This window comes from Salvia splendens, chromosome 7 (assembly GCF_004379255.2).
Source record: "Salvia splendens isolate huo1 chromosome 7, SspV2, whole genome shotgun sequence".
In the NCBI taxonomy this organism is placed as follows: domain Eukaryota; kingdom Viridiplantae; phylum Streptophyta; class Magnoliopsida; order Lamiales; family Lamiaceae; genus Salvia; species Salvia splendens.
The window spans coordinates 33,200,167-33,218,382 of record NC_056038.1 but is presented as its reverse complement, the minus strand read 5'-3'; the positions used below and the strand labels follow the sequence as shown (position 1 = coordinate 33,218,382).

General features: G+C 37.6%; 1 protein-coding gene across 2 annotated transcripts; it reads left to right on the top strand.

Moving 5' to 3' along the window:
• Positions 1 to 13,046: 13,046 nt before the first annotated feature.
• Positions 13,047 to 16,051, top strand: LOC121810238. Of its 2 annotated transcripts, XM_042211005.1 has the most exons (8): positions 13,047 to 13,120; positions 13,296 to 13,376; positions 14,423 to 14,739; positions 14,831 to 14,907; positions 14,984 to 15,020; positions 15,096 to 15,288; positions 15,359 to 15,656; positions 15,719 to 16,051. In XM_042211005.1, the coding sequence occupies exons 3-8, from the start codon at positions 14,433 to 14,435 to the stop codon at positions 15,863 to 15,865; spliced, it is 1,059 nt and encodes a 352-aa protein (XP_042066939.1). In that variant the 5' UTR covers positions 13,047 to 13,120; positions 13,296 to 13,376; positions 14,423 to 14,432; the 3' UTR covers positions 15,866 to 16,051. The 2 variants fall into 2 exon arrangements, with proteins under 2 accessions (XP_042066939.1, XP_042066938.1); XM_042211004.1 differs by lacking the exon at positions 13,047 to 13,120 and having other exon boundaries at positions 13,138 to 13,376.
• The last annotated feature ends 2,165 nt before the right edge of the window (positions 16,052 to 18,216 follow it).

Sequence of the window (18,216 nt, the reverse complement as noted above, 5' to 3'; positions counted from 1 at the left end):
TATTATTAAATAGTTTTTAAATTTTCAAGTTACTAAAAAAATAACTACTACATGATTATATACTTTATTTCTTAGTGTTATCATCCAACACAATAATAACAATATTTCACATCCAATTATTTTATTATTAAAGTAATACTTAAAGTTCTAAGTTATATAAACGACTACATCCATATATACTTAATTTTTTAGTGTTATCGTCCAATAATTTAATCATAGTCATTCAAATTTGAAGTATTTTATTATTAAATAACTTTTAAAATTTTAAGTTATAAAAAATGATTACATGCATATAAATACTTAATTTCTTAGTGTTAGCATCAAATGAAATAATCATAGTCTTTCACATCCAATTATTTATAATTAAATAATTTTTAAAATTTCAAGTTAAAAAACGACTACATGCATATATACTTACTTTCTTTGTGTTATCATCAAACAAAACAATTATAGCCATTCACATCCAATTATTTCATCATTAAATAATTTTTTAAATTCTAAGTTATAAAAACAACTAAATGCATATATTTTTACTTTCTTAGTATTATCATCAAACAAAATAATCATAATAGTCATTCACATCCAATTATTTCATCATTAAAATATTTTAAAATTCCAAGTTATAAAAAAACGACTACATGCATGTATACTTAATTTATTAGTGTTATCTTAAAATGAAATAATATTAGTATTTCACATCTAATAATATTATTACTCCTATTAAATAACTCTTAAAATTCTAAGTTGTAAAAACGACTACATGCATATATACTTACTTTCTTTGTGTTATTATCCAACGAAGTACTAATAGTATTTCATATCCAATTATTTTATTCCAAGTTAAAAATACAACAATATACTTAATTTCTTATTGTTATCATCAAACGAAATAATCATAGTTATTCACATTTAGTTATCTTATTATTAAATGATTTTTAAAATTTCAAATAATCATAATCATTTACATCTAATTATTTCATTACTATAAAATTCTAAATTCAAAATTAAATAATTTTTAAAATTTTAAATAATCATAGCTTTCGCATCAAATTATATTTTTTGTCATGACCATAAATTTCTATAAGAAATTAATTTAAGATTATAAAATAATTATATTGTCAATCTATTTTAGAATTATTTAAGTGCAATTTAAAAATAAAAAATAATTGCATTCTGAATAAGATATAATTGCAAGCAGATGGAATAAAATGACTAGGCAAACTATATGATGCATCACTACTAAAATCGGCTACCTAAATTTATTATACTTCAATTTATAAAATTTCTCTAATTAAATGGCACCATTTTGTTGCTTTAGTCATAAATATTTTTCATATTTCCATATATAATCCATGTAATTTAGTAGTGATTTAACTTAACAAATATAACAAAAGGGTAATCAAGTAAAGGAATAAGTAGTTTATAAGAAAATCGATTTAAATAAAAACCGGTTTAAAATTTAAGGGCATTTTGTATATACAATTTTTGTCAATTTATCTTTACTCTTAAAACTAACATTGACCAAGCAGCGGTAACTATTCCTACCATGCCACATTAATTCATAGGCAAAATATAGTAATTACACGTCAAAGAAGAACAATATAATTTCCATTTCATTAAGAATTGAAGACCTTGGCATTTAAGTATTTATTTGTTTATTGATACAAAACCGTAATTATGCACACTATGGATAAAATTAAGAAATTTTGTTACATGCATTCTCACGTCAACAAAATACTGCTAGTATATAGTAACTCGGAACACGGTCGATAGATATGTATTTTAGTTAATTAATTAAATAATACTTTGCATATGACATTTGGCTGAATGTTGAGATCCATGAAAAATTTATACATAAATTCCATGAATGATTCCAGTGACCTAAAATGAGAAGAATGTCAACTCTCTCTTCAAAGAGAAGACAAGAAATATATAGTAATACTATATTTTTTTAAAAAACTGCGTATATTTTTTAATCTTTTATACCTCAAGAATGTTTAGTTTTTCTAAACCAATCGACATCCCCAACTTTACCTCCCTCTACGACTCACCTTCTGTTAAGAGGGGTTTTCCTCTCAACGGAATAGCAGAGTTTGTAACTCTGACGAAGGAGATAATCTGGCGCCCTACTTCGAGGGTCGGCGGCAATTTGGGAGGCTGAACGCGGGAGTATTCCCGTCGGCAGCAATTGGTTTAGGATTTTTGTGATTCAAGCCAAATTGGGCGAAATACTCATTTCATTAACTGACTGAATAATTGAAATAATAATAATCTCCTATTTATAATACTAGAATACTATACCCTAAATTATAGAACAAGATAACAATATATGGAAAGATTTGGTGAATCAAAGATAACTAAATAATTGAGATGTGATCGTATCACCTTCATTACTTATATTTGCAATCATTAGTTTTGTTTTTTTCATTTTTGCTCATTAACAAAAATTATATCTTCTATTTTTGTTAAGTTTATCTATAATGCGTGAGGCTCATTATTCTTCAATAACAATAATACCAAATAACTTTTAATTTTCTTCCTATATTTATCATGATGTATTAAAGCTAAATACATCGTCTATTATCAAAACTATGATAGTGGACAGATGCAATATATATATACGCATTAGATGTAACAACTCAAAGAGCCAGTTGCGGATGTCCTTTAGTACTACTAACTTTCTTTGAATATATACGAAAACAATAAAGAACAAACTAAATACTATGGATCTACTAGTAATCTTCACCATCACTATTAATGCTTCGTTATCTCAATTTAACTCAACACCTTAATGTATTGCAAATCTACAGCAATTTAGAAATTCAAAATCAAGATTATATCTAGCTAGCTAACGATGGCCAGATGATCAAACAGGTTATACTGATTTGGATTAGTCTACTATTAAATATACTCCATATACTTATAAATTAAGTACTCAAATGTGAGTAATCACAATTCGAAATTTCATTATATATTCTGCATTGTGCCGTACAGTGTGAAATTATTAGTTAATAAGAGACGCGAATATTGCCTGACGTGGTAAATGCAGGTGACACATATATTTGATATTTAAATCACCCAATCGGTTGATAGAGTTAATTGGGAGCTACTTACAAACTCAATTTACTTCAAATAAGGAGTGATATGATACAAATAATTGAAGTTAGTTGTTGTTTACTTGATGGATTAGTTATTATTAAGTTTATTATATTTGTCATTTTATTTTTCACTACTCAATTTTATATTTTTATTACTAAATCATTTCGCTCATAATAAATGTTCCCTTTAACAATATATTTATAATTAAGTAATTTTAAACTTGTCAATTTTATACCAACCTTTAACAATATGTATATACCTATCTCAATATTTTTATCTTCTCAATTTAACCTTGTCTTTCCATCCTGTATTTATTTATTAATTAAATTTCAAATATTTATTTCTAACAAATAAAAATTAGGTGATTTTTAAAAAATTTCTTATATACTATAAACAATAGGTTACCCTTTAACATGTCATCGTAAATTCGTAACGTCGCGGTTTCAATCATTGAAATGAATTTTGGATGATAAAAATAGGTTTTACATAGATATAAACGTACAAGAAACAAAAGGTGATGATGTCCGGGCTGAATTGGAACATAGAAATTGCCACCAAAATGGACTAAGTATACTGCAGTTAGATTTCCATCAATTTCCACTTAAATGTTCATTCTTTAATTAGGACCATGTGCAGCTAGCTGTGATGCAATTAACTTACGAATATTGGAAGCATTGAGATATTCTTCGAGGGTGAAAATAACTAGTTCATGGCGATTTAATTTAACTGCATTTTCTTGGATACGTCTCATTAAATTATGAAAATGATGGAAGTAATCATTAAACAATGATCATGCTTGAATGTAAAACTACTTTTGAAGAGCTTGATGTCAGCTTTGTATTCGTAGAGAGCAAGCATGTAGTACTAACTAGTACTATATATTTGCTTGGAAATTCAGAAGCCACGTATATGATGGGGTACGAACTAAACAAGCCCAACAGCAGTGACGGCCCATCAGCCCAAAGCCCAAGGAAGAGTATGAGTTCGGCATTACCAAAGAGTTCGGAGGAGTTCGGCATTACCAAAGAGTTCGGCCTCAGCCTACAGCTCGGTAAAAGCCAACCAATCAAGCTCTGCTCTCAGGTCGGCATCAAGCTCTACTCTCAGATCGGCAACCAAAGCAGTTCGGTCTCAGTATTCGACCGAACAAGGAGTTAGTGGACCCATGCAGGATTTCCACAACTTCCAACACACCCACTACCACGTGGCGTCAACTCAGGCCACGATCTTAGGCCATGACCTACACGACCTCCACGACCTAGAGTGATGATGTAAGCCACGATCTTAGTTCAATGTATAAATAGAACTTAGATCTGGTAGAAAGGGGTTAGAATCTCTCTAGAGAAATAACCATATAGCAAGTCTGTGTTGTAAGCTGTAATTCGCAGATCAAGCAATACAAACCTGCCCCCATTTCTCCCCGTGGACGTAGATTTACCTCAGTAAATCGGGGGGGGTAGTGATGGGGTACGAACTAAACAAGCCCAACAGCAGTGACGGCCCATCAGCCCAAAGCCCAAGGAAGAGTATGAGTTCGGCATTACCAAAGAGTTCGGAGGAGTTCGGCATTACCAAAGAGTTCGGCCTCAGCCTACAGCTCGGTAAAAGCCAACCAATCAAGCTCTGCTCTCAGGTCGGCATCAAGCTCTACTCTCAGATCGGCAACCAAAGCAGTTCGGTCTCAGTATTCGACCGAACAAGGAGTTAGTGGACCCATGCAGGATTTCCACAACTTCCAACACACCCACTACCACGTGGCGTCAACTCAGGCCACGATCTTAGGCCATGACCTACACGACCTCCACGACCTAGAGTGATGATGTAAGCCACGATCTTAGTTCAATGTATAAATAGAACTTAGATCTGGTAGAAAGGGGTTAGAATCTCTCTAGAGAAATAATCATATAGCAAGTCTGTGTTGTAAGCTGTAATTCGCAGATCAAGCAATACAAACCTGCCCCCATTTCTCCCCGTGGACGTAGATTTACCTCAGTAAATCGAACCACGTAAAATTCTCTGTGTCGTAATTTATTTTTACGAGCATTTATCATTATCAAAAATTCGCGGAATCATCACTGGCGCCGTCTGTGGGAAACAGAGAACCAAATTTGTGATAAAGCGAATTTTTGACCATTTTTTCAACCCAAAAAATGCATACCAGATCGCAGAGTACCCGTATTCCTGCCCGTGAGAACCAGGAGGAAGCCAATCCATCCCATAGGTCTGGAAAACAGCCTAGGGATAAATCCACCACCAGTTCTCATGGCGGAGGAACAAGCCGCTCCAAAAGCCGTCACACCGAGTCTTCCCAGCAGCCCGATTTGAACGAGGCTGTCAAGCTGTTTTTGGCTGAAAAGCAGGAGGAATTCTTAACCTTCCTGCAGAGAAGCCAAAAGCAGCCGGAGGCGAAAACGGCGGATTCTCCCTCTCCCTCCATACGAGACAGTCACTACCGCAGTAGTATCATGTCTTCCAGAAGAAAGAATCCTCGGTACCGGAATCACAGGAGAACTCCATCTCCTCCATACCGAAGAAATGTCGGGTTCGCCATGTACGGAGCATTGAGGACTCCGTTCTCGGACGATATTACCCGAACTTCCCTACCACAGAACTACCGAACTCCGTCGATAACCTATGACGGACTCGTGGATCCTCATGATTTCTTGGGACGCTATCAATATAACATGGCGAACCAGGGTCTCAACGAGGTCCACATGTGCAAGCTGTTTCCCGAGCTGCTTATCGGGAACGCAAGAAGGTGGTTCGATAGCCTCCCCCAAGGCAGCATTAGATCCTACCGAGATCTAATGGATGCTTTCCACAGGAGGTTCTTTCAGAAAGCGGAAGCCCGGATCACTTCGGCTCAGCTGCTTTCTATACGTCAAGGTCGCGACGAAAAGATCAGCGATTTTATGACGAGATTCCACAAGGAATGCCTACAAGTAGATAATCTCAATGATCTACTTGTCATTTCGGCATTCCAAAATGGAATCCTGCCCAGAGCTCTCTACAGAAAGCTCGTGGAGTGCGGTCCGCAAACAGCTCAAGAGATGTGGGACATTGCGGACAAGTTTTCTCGTGCCGATGAGGCAGACCGTCGAAAACGGTCTTTAGACAGCTCATCTAGAGAAGACAAAAAGAAGCCCGGTCATAGCGATCAGAGGCATCCTCGCCGAACACCTTCTCCACTAAAGGAGAGATAGCGGTCATCCGAGGTGATCGAAAAAGAGCAAGTGTGTTCGCAGATTGCGCTTAAAAGTGCCGAGCAATCAGTTCGGCACCATCAAGCATAGCAATCACAGCAGCCGGGATCAGAGGCCGGCGAAATGACCGAAGTCACACCGGAGCCGAACTCGATGGTGTACGGCACTGAAGCCGTGATTCGGTTGAGATCGGCATATCCAGTCCCCGAACTCAATTTCTCCTCAGAAATGAATGGTGACGGACTAAGAGCCGAACTACATCTGGCCGAAGAAAGAAGAGAATTGGCCTGCATAAAAGCAGCCAAGTACAAGGAGCAAGTAGCCCGGTATTATAACCAAAGGGTGAAAAAGCTGCAATTTCAAGTGGGAGATCTCATCTTGAGAAACAACGAAGTAAGCCGAGCAGAAAAGCTGGGCGAACTCGAACCCACATGGGAAGGTCCACATCGGGTGTCAGAAGTCCTCGGCAAAGGGTCTTGCAAATTGACTCACGTCAGGAGCACAAGTACCCCGAACATGGTACGTTTCCAACCTCAAAAAGTTCCATTTGTAAGAGACAGTCCGGTCAGTCAGTCTTATGTGTTTTCTTTGTTTTTTACTTGTTCTTGTCTCTACGTGCGTTGTGTCTGTCTATGTGAGTGTCGTCTCTTACAAATAAAACTGAGGTATCTCGTTCTTCAAAGGCTGATCCCCTTTTTAGAACATACAAGCCAACGATTGTGTGTCAAAGCTTCTAAAGAGGATACAAGACCACAATTCAGCTTAAACAAGCAGTTCGTCTGAAACGAGCTGCAACAAGCCCACGATTGTGTGTCAAAGCTTCTAAAGAGGATACAAGACCACAATTCTGCTTAAGAATCAAGCACTTCGTCTGAAACGAACTGCAACAAAAGTCCGATTCTCGCGATAAAACTTGCCTGAATTAGGACAAGGGAAAGTCCAATCCACGCGATAAAACTCGCCGAATTAGGACGACCAAGTTCGGTCAAAGCAGTTTACCTCATAAGACCGAGGACGACCATGTCTAGTCAAAGAGGTTTACTGCATAAGACCACTTCGGTTAACTGGGAAAGTCCGATCCACGCGATAAAACTCGCCGAATTAGGACAAGGGAAAGTTCGATCCCGGCGACGAAAATCGCCAAATTAGAACACAAAGACGAGTCCGGTCAAAGATGTTTATTTCATCAGACCAAAGACGAGTCCGGTCAAAGATGTTTATTTCATCAGACCAAAGACGAGTCCGGTCAAAGATGTTTATTTCATCAGACCAAAGACGAGTCCGGTCAAAGATGTTTATTTCATCAGACCAAAGACGAGTCCGGTCAAAGATGTTTATTTCATCAGACCAAAGACAAGTCCGGTCAAAGAAGTTTACTTCATAAGACCGAGGACAAGTACGATGAAATTTTTTCGCTAAGCTGTAAATACACAGTGTTAGAAGCGAAAACAAAAACAAAATTTCATTTTCAAATCTTGTTCGGCACACAACTCCGCTACCCTACAAGATGGCGTTACGCTATTACAAAGGACTATTCTACTGTCCAGGGTTGCTAAAGTTGAGCCATCTATTCACAAAATCCTCGTGAAGCTGAGTTCGGGCGTTCCAGGCAGCTGCAGAATAAGCAGGTCGACGAGATGCTCTAATCGACCTGCCACCTCTTCTCTGAGCCCGGGAAGCCCTAGCACCTCGGCGGCGAAGAGTCTCTTCACGAAGCATTTGTTGATCTTGCTCACTCATAATCACAGCTCCTCTACGAACTTCAGCCTGTTCTCGTCTTGACGTTTCCGGCTGTTCCAGAGTTCGTTGCTGACTTGGAGTACGGTTTTGAGCAAGTGAATCAAAGGTTTGATCTGGAGTGCGAGCATCTGTTGGCACGATATGCCGAAGGAATCTTTCTATGGAGGGGCGCCGAGAAAGAACAATGTTGTACCGAGAAGCCCAGCGCCGCAATGATGTCACGACTTGTTGGCAAGCCGAGCTCTCCAGCGCATTGTTCCTCCGGAGTACATTATATTCCTCCCACAGTTCGTCAACTCGACTCTGAACATCTGATATGGTCATTCCCCCGCGCACACGGATGTAATCCTCGTACGCAGTCCTCTCAGCAATGGTCGTATTCAGCTCGGCCTCCAGATCATTCTTATCGGACTCTAAGTCCTTATTATCGGCATCCAGCTTCACTAAACGAGCCAGAAGCTCGTCATTCTTCGTCTGATCGGCTATAGCTCTTTTCTCAGCTTCGTCTAAAGCCGAAGAGTACAGCCGCTTCCAGTGAAGTACCTCCAGCTCCTTGAGAGTTAAGAATACAAAGCAGCTACGTCAGTTCGGCATTTCAGCTTACCGAGCAGGTAGTAAACCACAGCAGGAGTAAGAGAGTACGAAAGGCTATACGAAGACACAAGAGCAGAAAGAAGAATTTTTTCATTCATAAGAAAAAAAAAAATTTTTCTATACAAGGAGGGCTTCAAGGCCATTTTACATAAAGGAAGAAACTAAACTAGGAGAAGGGAGACGAAATCATACTTCGCTAGCTTCGTCTCCACCTTCTCGGTGAGGTTCAGCTTCCTTCTCCTTATCTGCTTCAGCTTCAGCCTCTGCCTCCTTGCTCTCCCCAGCCTGCTCGGCGCCACCGTAGCCGATCTGCTGCGTCTCCTGATCGGCTTCCTTCTCCGGATGCCCGGCTCGCTCGACTTCGGCCTCCCGCTCCAGCGGCTCGGCCTCACCCTCTCCGTTGTAAGTCGAAGCGGGTGAAACGGGTCCCACGGAGGCAAAGATAGCCTCCAGGTTCTCGTCCCGATCAGCTCGACAACTCCGGACTCGGTCTGCAGAAAGCAGGACCGAAGATGAAGCGAGCTCCTCAAGGAGCGGCAGATTCTGAAGCCGAGCTGCTATCTCTCGGCTGTACAGAGGCAGCACGACGTCGGCCCCCTGCTCGCCCTTATCGGCAATTAGCCTTACCAGACTACCGACAAAAGCCGAGAACTGGCTGCTCAAAAAGAGTTTCTCCGTGTAAACACGGAGAGCCTCCCCCTGGGCAACCACGGCGGCAGCATCACTCCGTTTCGTCTGCTCTCGCTGGATGACGAGCTGGTTTTTGGCAAACTGAGCTTCATCCTGGGCCGAAATCCTAGCAGCTCTGGCTTTCTCAAAGTTTGCCTCGGCCTGCTCGGCCCGGTGACAAGCAGCCGCCAATTTCCTCTGCATCTCAGCATAGTCGTTGGACGCTTTGGAGAGTTCGACGGCGACGAGCTTGGAGAGCATATCGTTCCTCTGAAAATGGATAAGGAAAAAAGTCAACAGAGGGCACCAAAAATACAGGACAGAAGCCAAGCCAAAGAATCAAGAAGACAATTCACCTCGGCGAAGTCCGTGGGCCATAAAAATGGCTCACAGATATGCTCCGAAGGAGGCGCCAAGACCACGTCTTTCTCTGGCGCTCTCGGGGGCTTCTGGGTCCTCCCCTTCCTACTTGCCGAAGTCGACTCCGGCTTCTTTGGACCCGAAGAGGTCTTTTGCCTCTTCGGATTCTTCTCGGCATCAGGCGCCGAGCTGGTAGCCTTCTCTTTCTCCGGCTCCTCAAGCTCGGAGGACTTTCGGATAGCCTTATTCAGCATGAACACTGCCAAAAAGCAAGAAAACAAGGTTAGTTTTCTTCGTTAAAGCAGTAGAGCATAAAGATAAAGAGAAATCCTCACCCTCGGCCTCTTCGTCCGAAGACGAGATATTGAACACGAGGTCGCCCTTGACGAGCTCAGTTTCCGAATACTGTTTCCTAATCATAGGAATCTTATTGAGCTCGCCCTCGAGCTCGGCCAACGGTTCTAACCGAGGATGGGGAATCACGGACTTCGGCCTTCTCCAAGGAAAGCCCGGAGCCGAAGTCCTATTATAAAAAAAGAAACGGTTTTGCCATTTCGGCCACTTGGTTTTGCAGAAGGCCCTAAAAGGCTGTAAGGGGATCAAGTAAAACCAAGATCCCTTCCTTTTAAACTGGAAAAAATTAAGGATTGCCCTCAGAGAGAGATCCTTATCTAGCCTACGCAGTTCGGCAGCAAAAGCCGATAAGTGCCTCCAAGAGTTCGGAGTCACCTGACCTAAAGGGAGTTGAAAAAAATCAAGAAGCTCTACAAAAGGTGGGGGAAGAGGAAAACGAAGCCCGCATTCTAAGCAGGCTTCGTAAACGGTGGCATAACCCTCCGGCGGGTCGTTAGCCCTATGATCATCGTCGGGAACCACCGCCTTCCCCCCAGGTAAAAAATATTTCTCGTGAAGGGATATCACAGTATCCTTACTCAAGATACTGTGAAAATACTCTACGGTCTTCTCCCCGGATTCTTTCCGGCTAGAAGACCCCTTATCCCCTTTCCTACCGCTACCCGACACCGAAGAAGAAGAAGAAGACATTTTTCTTACTTTTTGAAAGTGAAGAAAGTCTGAAGAAGCTCTTGAAAGCGGAAGAAAATTTCTCGAGAAAGAGAGAGTATAGAAGACGCAACAGCAAAGGTGTTCAAATGAGGAAGAAAGAGCATATTTATCAGATTCGGCGAAGATTTCAAAATCGTCGCACCGTTTCGAATCCCACCTTTTCAGGATTCAACGGCCGGATTTTACTGTCGCATTTAATGCAGTCACATGCAAGGCACGTCCCCTGACGTCAGCCTCCCCCGTACCTTTATCCATAATGCCGAAGTGACTCGCTTCGCCGAAGTGATTCACTTCGTCTTTCGGGGGGGGTAGTGATGGGGTACGAACTAAACAAGCCCAACAGCAGTGACGGCCCATCAGCCCAAAGCCCAAGGAAGAGTATGAGTTCGGCATTACCAAAGAGTTCGGAGGAGTTCGGCATTACCAAAGAGTTCGGCCTCAGCCTACAGCTCGGTAAAAGCCAACCAATCAAGCTCTGCTCTCAGGTCGGCATCAAGCTCTACTCTCAGATCGGCAACCAAAGCAGTTCGGTCTCAGTATTCGACCGAACAAGGAGTTAGTGGACCCATGCAGGATTTCCACAACTTCCAACACACCCACTACCACGTGGCGTCAACTCAGGCCACGATCTTAGGCCATGACCTACACGACCTCCACGACCTAGAGTGATGATGTAAGCCACGATCTTAGTTCAATGTATAAATAGAACTTAGATCTGGTAGAAAGGGGTTAGAATCTCTCTAGAGAAATAATCATATAGCAAGTCTGTGTTGTAAGCTGTAATTCGCAGATCAAGCAATACAAACCTGCCCCCATTTCTCCCCGTGGACGTAGATTTACCTCAGTAAATCGAACCACGTAAAATTCTCTGTGTCGTAATTTATTTTTACGAGCATTTATCATTATCAAAAATTCGCGGAATCATCAGTATATTTGCATATACGCTATGAAATACATATCTTACTCTATATGTTTGCAATAATGGTAGACCATCTTTTTATGAATAAAAATTTAGTGGTCCAAACATGTTATCAAGTTAGCTCAAATTTTCATTTAAGATCTAATCTGTACCGTGTGAGACAAATTTTGAGTACTTCTTAATTAGTTAGCATATAATATGTTCTTATTTGAATATACAATAATCCTCCCTCTATATATATATATATATATATATATCATTCATCAAATTTGTAAATATTTTCTTACTTAAGATATAAACTAATTATTTGCAGTGTAAAGTGTTTTTTTCTATCAAATTTATGTTCAGTGAATATGGTCACAAGCGCATCCCGAATGTCCTAATGTTTAAAACGTAGATGATGACACATCAAAATACGCTTCAATATTTTTGGCCGTATGTGTTACTCTGCCAAAGTATCAATTTTTATCGGTAACACTTGAAAGTAACTTTTAATGTCCATTAATTTCGATGTAATATCGTTTGAGCTACTACTATTTTAAATTTTTTTGGACAAAAATACTCTCAAGCCCATAAAGGGCATTTCAGCCTATTTATTCTCTTTTTTTTAATTAAAATGTTTTAATTTATCTCTCTTAATTTTTTTGGCCCCTCTCTTTTCCTCTTTTTTTCTCATTTTTTCCTTATTTTTTTAATAAAGAGCGCAAAAAAATTAAGAGAGATAAAATTAAATATTTTAGTAAAGAAGAGAGTAAATATACTGAAATACCTTTCATAGGCTTGAGGGTATTTTCATCTAAAAAAGTTTGAAATAGTAAAAGAGTAGCTTAAACGATAACATTGGAGTTAATGGACCTGAAAAGATATTTTTAAATGTCATGAACTAAAATTGATACCTTAGCAAAGTTCGCGGACGAAAAAATGTTCCCTCTATTATTTAATTGATCTTGATTTACGGAAACCCTAATAATGATAAATATGAAATGAAGCACATGTGGACAGAGAATTGTGATTTCACATTGTACAGAAAGAAAGTCTTTGTTTTTAGGTAAGATAAGGTTGACAGGGAATCCATTTTCAAAGTGACACATTTCTTGGAAAGCATATAATGCCCAGAAAGAAAGATGATTTAATTTCTTCTTTGTTGATCAATAGATAAACCAAAGTCAGCAGAGTCACTAGCTGAGATGAAACAAAGTGGAGTAATTAAGATAATCACATGAATAGGAGAGAAAAAAGTATTTGTAAATAAGACAACTGTCATTGAAAAAAAAAGGTGTTATGTTTTAGGGAAAGTCACATGATACTCAACAGCCAATGGACCCCTTCTTCATCTGTATCCATAATTCAAGAATTATTACATTATTACACAGTAGACAACAAGTGGAGTGTCCGACCATTGTTGAATTTTCATTGTTTTCCCCATTAAGAAACTACACCCACCCCCCAGCAATTATGCATGAAAGTCTAGGTAAAAATCTCATTATTCTGACTAATAGTCACTACTCCATTGTTGAATCAAACTTCACAATCTCATCTCTCTCTCTCTCTCTAACTCTTCTTCATCCATCCCTCATCTTGATCCAAATTTTTTCCAATATGATCATCTTGGTGGTTTGATTTTCCTTATTTAATTCTCTTGTCAGAGAGCAACGAACTGACTGCCAGGTCGGTCCGATTGGGAACTACGATTATCTGCAAACTCAAGAAGATCGAATATCTCAAGGGTTTGTATATATCTTGATTGAAATATTTACTTTATGAGAAACCCTGGTCTTAGCCTTTTTCTTTTTTATTTGATGACCAATATATTATCTTTTCCCCTATGAATTTTAATCATTTATTGAACTAACTGTATCTTGAATGGTTATTGGTTTGACGCTTCTCTATTGCTCGAATCAAAGACCATGAACCTTTTTCGAACTTTAAAAACAAAAGAGATTAAAAAAAATTGATTCATAGAATTGAGAGTTTAATCTCTGAAGATATCATCCTTTCTAGGTAGGATATTTATAAAGTTATATGTGTTCATGTTAAATTTCATGTAGGCTGCATGTCATCCTGCCTCTTTCTATCCCAATTTTAGGGTTTTCCTTTTCCCCATATCTTGAGATATTTGTTTGCAAATAATGAAGGTACAAATATTATGCTCCTACTACAATTAGAAAATAACAATAATTAATGGGAATTTGAAATTCGCTTTCTCAGTCTCTCTCTAATTCTGAGTTCCACTGCTTTTTAATTTTGTAAGTTACAATTACTCTAATCTGGAGAAATAAAATGTCATTGAGAAAAAACAGAAAATAACTAGTAGTTCTTTATTTTTGCCCCCTCAAATTGCTTCTCTTATTCGTCCTTTAATTTTTTTATTGGGTGGGGTGAGGGTGGATTTAAGTATATCTGTATAATCAAACTCTTTCAATTCTGCATATATATTCAACTGTCTCACCTGCCCATTTGGAGTTTTTTAAATCAAATCTACTTCCATCAATGAAGCTGAATGAAACAATTAATATAACGAATTATTTGAAAATGTCCCCCCCTCAGCCATCTGTAAAAAAACTATAAACCCATAATCCAGTGCTCTAGTGCCAAGTAGTCATATTAAGCTATACACAATCATACTACATGCATAATCAATTTTAGTCAAGATTGTTTATTGTTTTAATAATTCAAGTGTATGTTTTTTAGTTAATCTTTTATGACACATTTAACTTAATTTGATCTGATTTAAGACAATTGAATCCCAAGACAACCTCTTCTTGATCGACAGTGATGAGAAGATGAGTTTGAGTGGAGAAGAAGACAAGAAGATGGCAGCATCATCAGATTCATCGGAGAACCTCTCCTCGATCGACTTGAACGAGGATGCCGGCAGCAACAATGTAGTGGAGGATCCCATGGTTGAAATGTCAGGCATAAGCATTCAAGAAGGGGAGCAAGGGAGATCCGAGGATGACAACGGAGATGGCAAGGATAAGAAGAATGCAGTACGACAATACATCCGATCCAAGATGCCAAGGCTTAGATGGACTCCAGAGCTTCATCTCTCCTTTGTCCATGCCATTGAAAGACTAGGTGGCCAAGAAAGTAAGTTGTTCATCTACATCATATACATACATAACTACTATATGAAATATATATGTGATGTAATCAATCTTGGATTTGTTATATTTTGCAGGAGCTACTCCGAAAGCAGTGCTTCAATTGATGAATGTGAGAGGAATAGGCATCTCTCATGTCAAGAGTCATCTCCAGGTGCATTTCAAATTAAATAGCATCTCTTTTTTCTTAAACTTCCTTTTTTCTCATAATTATATTATCATTATTTCAGATGTATAGAAGTAAGAAGCTCGATGAATCCGGACGAGGTACGTTTAATTTCATTTTTATAAATCAAGTTTGATTTTTGAGAAAATTTTTATGAATATTTGCATATGCAACAGTAATAGGTCAAGCAAATAGGATATATATCCAAGGGAGAGGCTACTTCTCAAGCTCATCATCACCTTATACTGAGAAATGCAGGCCATTTCATGAGTTGAGAATGGAGAATGGTGGCATTGTCTTTTCAAGGAATTCGAATAATCAACTTGATCACAATTATCATCAGATCAAACCCTTATCTTCTTCTTACAGGTTCTTTTCATGACCAAATAAAATTTCACTTAATTATACTATTATCACATTTATTTTCATTACAAGGCAGGTATCATCCATGGTCTTCTTATCGCCACGAACCAAAAGTTAGGGTTGGACCGGGACTAATTTCAGAGGTCGGAACCCTAGAGAAACGGTCTATCTCTAGCCGGATCCTAGAAGGAAGAAGATGGCTCCAAGATCAATCCAAAGAGAAAGAAATCTCCAAATCCAACAACATTTGGAATTTAAGACCACATTCTCGTTGGAATAGTAATTCTATCGACAGCATCCGGATCAATTATCATCAGAAATCGAGCTTCTTAGCGTCTCATAACTCCAAGCTCAATCTCGAGAATATAATTCAGGTAATTAACAAATTAAATAAACCTAGTTTAGCTTAATCATGACCATAATTGTTAATCTACAGATGAATGAGGAGAAGAAGTGGTTTCCAGCCGATTTAAAACTGGGATTGAGCCTCAGTTTAAGCAGCAGCAAAGATGGCAACGACTACTCGGATATTAACACGAAGCTTTCGCTTGCTTTAACCCCTCATTCATCGACTGCAACCTAGCTAAACAATTATTTTTATTTAGTAAATTGTATCATCATATTTAGGTGATGAAATAATGTGTGTACACCAAAGATTATGTAGAAAGTGGCTGAGTACTTGAGATCTGACCGTGTATGCTCGAGAGCATGGTAGTCAGATCTTATAAGTACTTAGTCTTTTTTGTGCAATTTAATTTGTTTATGTTAATTTGCCGAATTTTTGCATTGAGTGGCATGATAAATTGATAATAAACACACAGCTGTAATTTTCTTTTTATACTAGTATATCGGATTTATATTGGGTTAAGTCTAAAAGTAATGCATGGTTTTTTCATTGTTTCGCAATTTTAACACAAGTTAATTTAATTAAAAGTGTTGCTAATGCAATGATGTCACCACGTCTCATTTTTTTAAATTAAACACATATTCGTTAGGTAGTACTATAAATTATTAACAATATGATAAGTTGTTAATCGTAAAAAAAGAATGAAAATTAATTTTATCTGTCCCTGGCCCCTGCAATTGTTTTTTTTTTTACATAAGAGTGGAATTGTTTAAAAGGAATGGTGACTAATTTGGTGTATATGTTACATTGCATGTCTTACAAAATACATGCATAAAAATACAAAGAGATAGATTTCATTAGTAACAAGAATACTATAAATGCCGGATGGTTATCAGTCAATTTGCAATCATATTTAATAATTATCACCTTGACCCCCTTTAATAAATTATATTGATTGAGCTTGATTGTGATTTGGACCGGACAATTAAACAACAGTACCTAAAATCCCTCCCAAAAGTCCTCCTCATTTTAATTATTGAATGTTGTACTGGATTATTAATTCTTCTTCTGTTTCTTCATTTTTTGTACACTACATCGATTCTTCTGCAGTTCTCGATAAGGAAATTTTAAAATCCCAACTTTCTTTATTTTTCGTTATTTATTTACATGATCATATTTTAAGATTAATGTTAATATGAGTATTTCTTTTAAGTTTGTGAACACATTAGTATTAATTTATGAGAGGATGGACCCCCACACATTGACTTGAAACAGGCGGCAAATGTGATTATTTAATTCGGGCTAGGGCTTAAATTAGAAGAATTAATGAAGATTAAAGAGAGCAAGTAGGGGACCCCGGCCATCATCGTTAATAAATGAGAAATTATGTTTAACAGCCTATTTTCATGCCTTAATTTAGTTAGTCGTGATCTCGTCGCCATGTATTTATGTGCTATTATGACATGGCATTGACCTTAGGGCCAAATATTATGGGCCTCTAAAACTTCATACGTCAAATTGTTGGAATAAGCCCATTGACATCAGGCCCAAATAAAAAGTAGTACTACTCGATTGCCATTGGGCCTAAGTGCCAATAATATGTTGTCTTGAGACTTGGAGATTCGGAGGCCTGCACAGCTGCACTATAAAAGCCCAAAACATTCTATTCACTACAAAAGCTTTTGTGCTTAACATAGTGAAATCAAATTGTGTTATAATTGGAAATTTATCGAATTGAATTTGAATTTATAATATTTTAATTCAGTCTCAAATTATTTATTCTGTCAACTTAGGGGTGTTCGATTTGCAAGATTGTATCCGGGATTAAATTTGTTGTGTGTTTGGTTCATGAGATTCAACCTCACAACTCAATCTTAGATGGATAATCATGGGATAATTAGTCATAGCTAACCCCATATGACTAAAATATTCTCATAACTCAATCCTAAATTGTATCTTGGTGTTATTTTATCTTGCAAATCGAACACCACCTTAATTAATTGAGAGTATAAAGTAAGTGGGTAAGTACATGTAATAACCAATCTACAACTAAGACCAATCTAACACCATTAGATCTTAAAATGAGTGGATGAGAATAAAACTCATGGATTTCAATAAATACACCCTCCGTCCGCCATTAGGAGCAGTGGCGGACGCAAAAATTTTTGCCAGTAGGGGCTCCACTATATTTTATATAATCAAAATTTATGTTGTTAAAAAAATATTTTATCTTTATATGTTCCATTTTTCTATGTGAAATGTCAAATATTAAATGTTTTTCATTTGATTTTACTATTTTTTAAATGGACCATGCATCATATTACCTCATTTTACTTAGAGTTTATTATAAAAATAATGGAGTATATAAAAATAAGACTCTCGTTCTATTTTTTTAAATAGCTTATATTTATATTTTTAAAATATACACCGAGATAATGGGGTCCCACAACAAAAGGAAGGATTGAATTAATACTAGCATATAAAAAAATATAATCACAAAAACTAAAAAATGCATAAATAATTTTTTTTTGACAGAAACACTACCTATTCAAAAGAATGAAACAATCATATTTACATATTCATTTTCT

Excerpts from the sequence above, each read along its gene's own strand:
- LOC121810238 (XM_042211005.1), top strand. The coding sequence starts at position 14,433 with ATGAGTTTGAGTGGAGAAGAAGACAAGAAGATGGCAGCATCATCAGAT. Across the intron at positions 14,908-14,983 it reads ATGTCAAGAGTCATCTCCAG|ATGTATAGAAGTAAGAAGCT; the intron begins GTGCATTTCAAA and ends TCATTATTTCAG. Across the intron at positions 15,289-15,358 it reads CCCTTATCTTCTTCTTACAG|GTATCATCCATGGTCTTCTT; the intron begins GTTCTTTTCATG and ends ATTACAAGGCAG.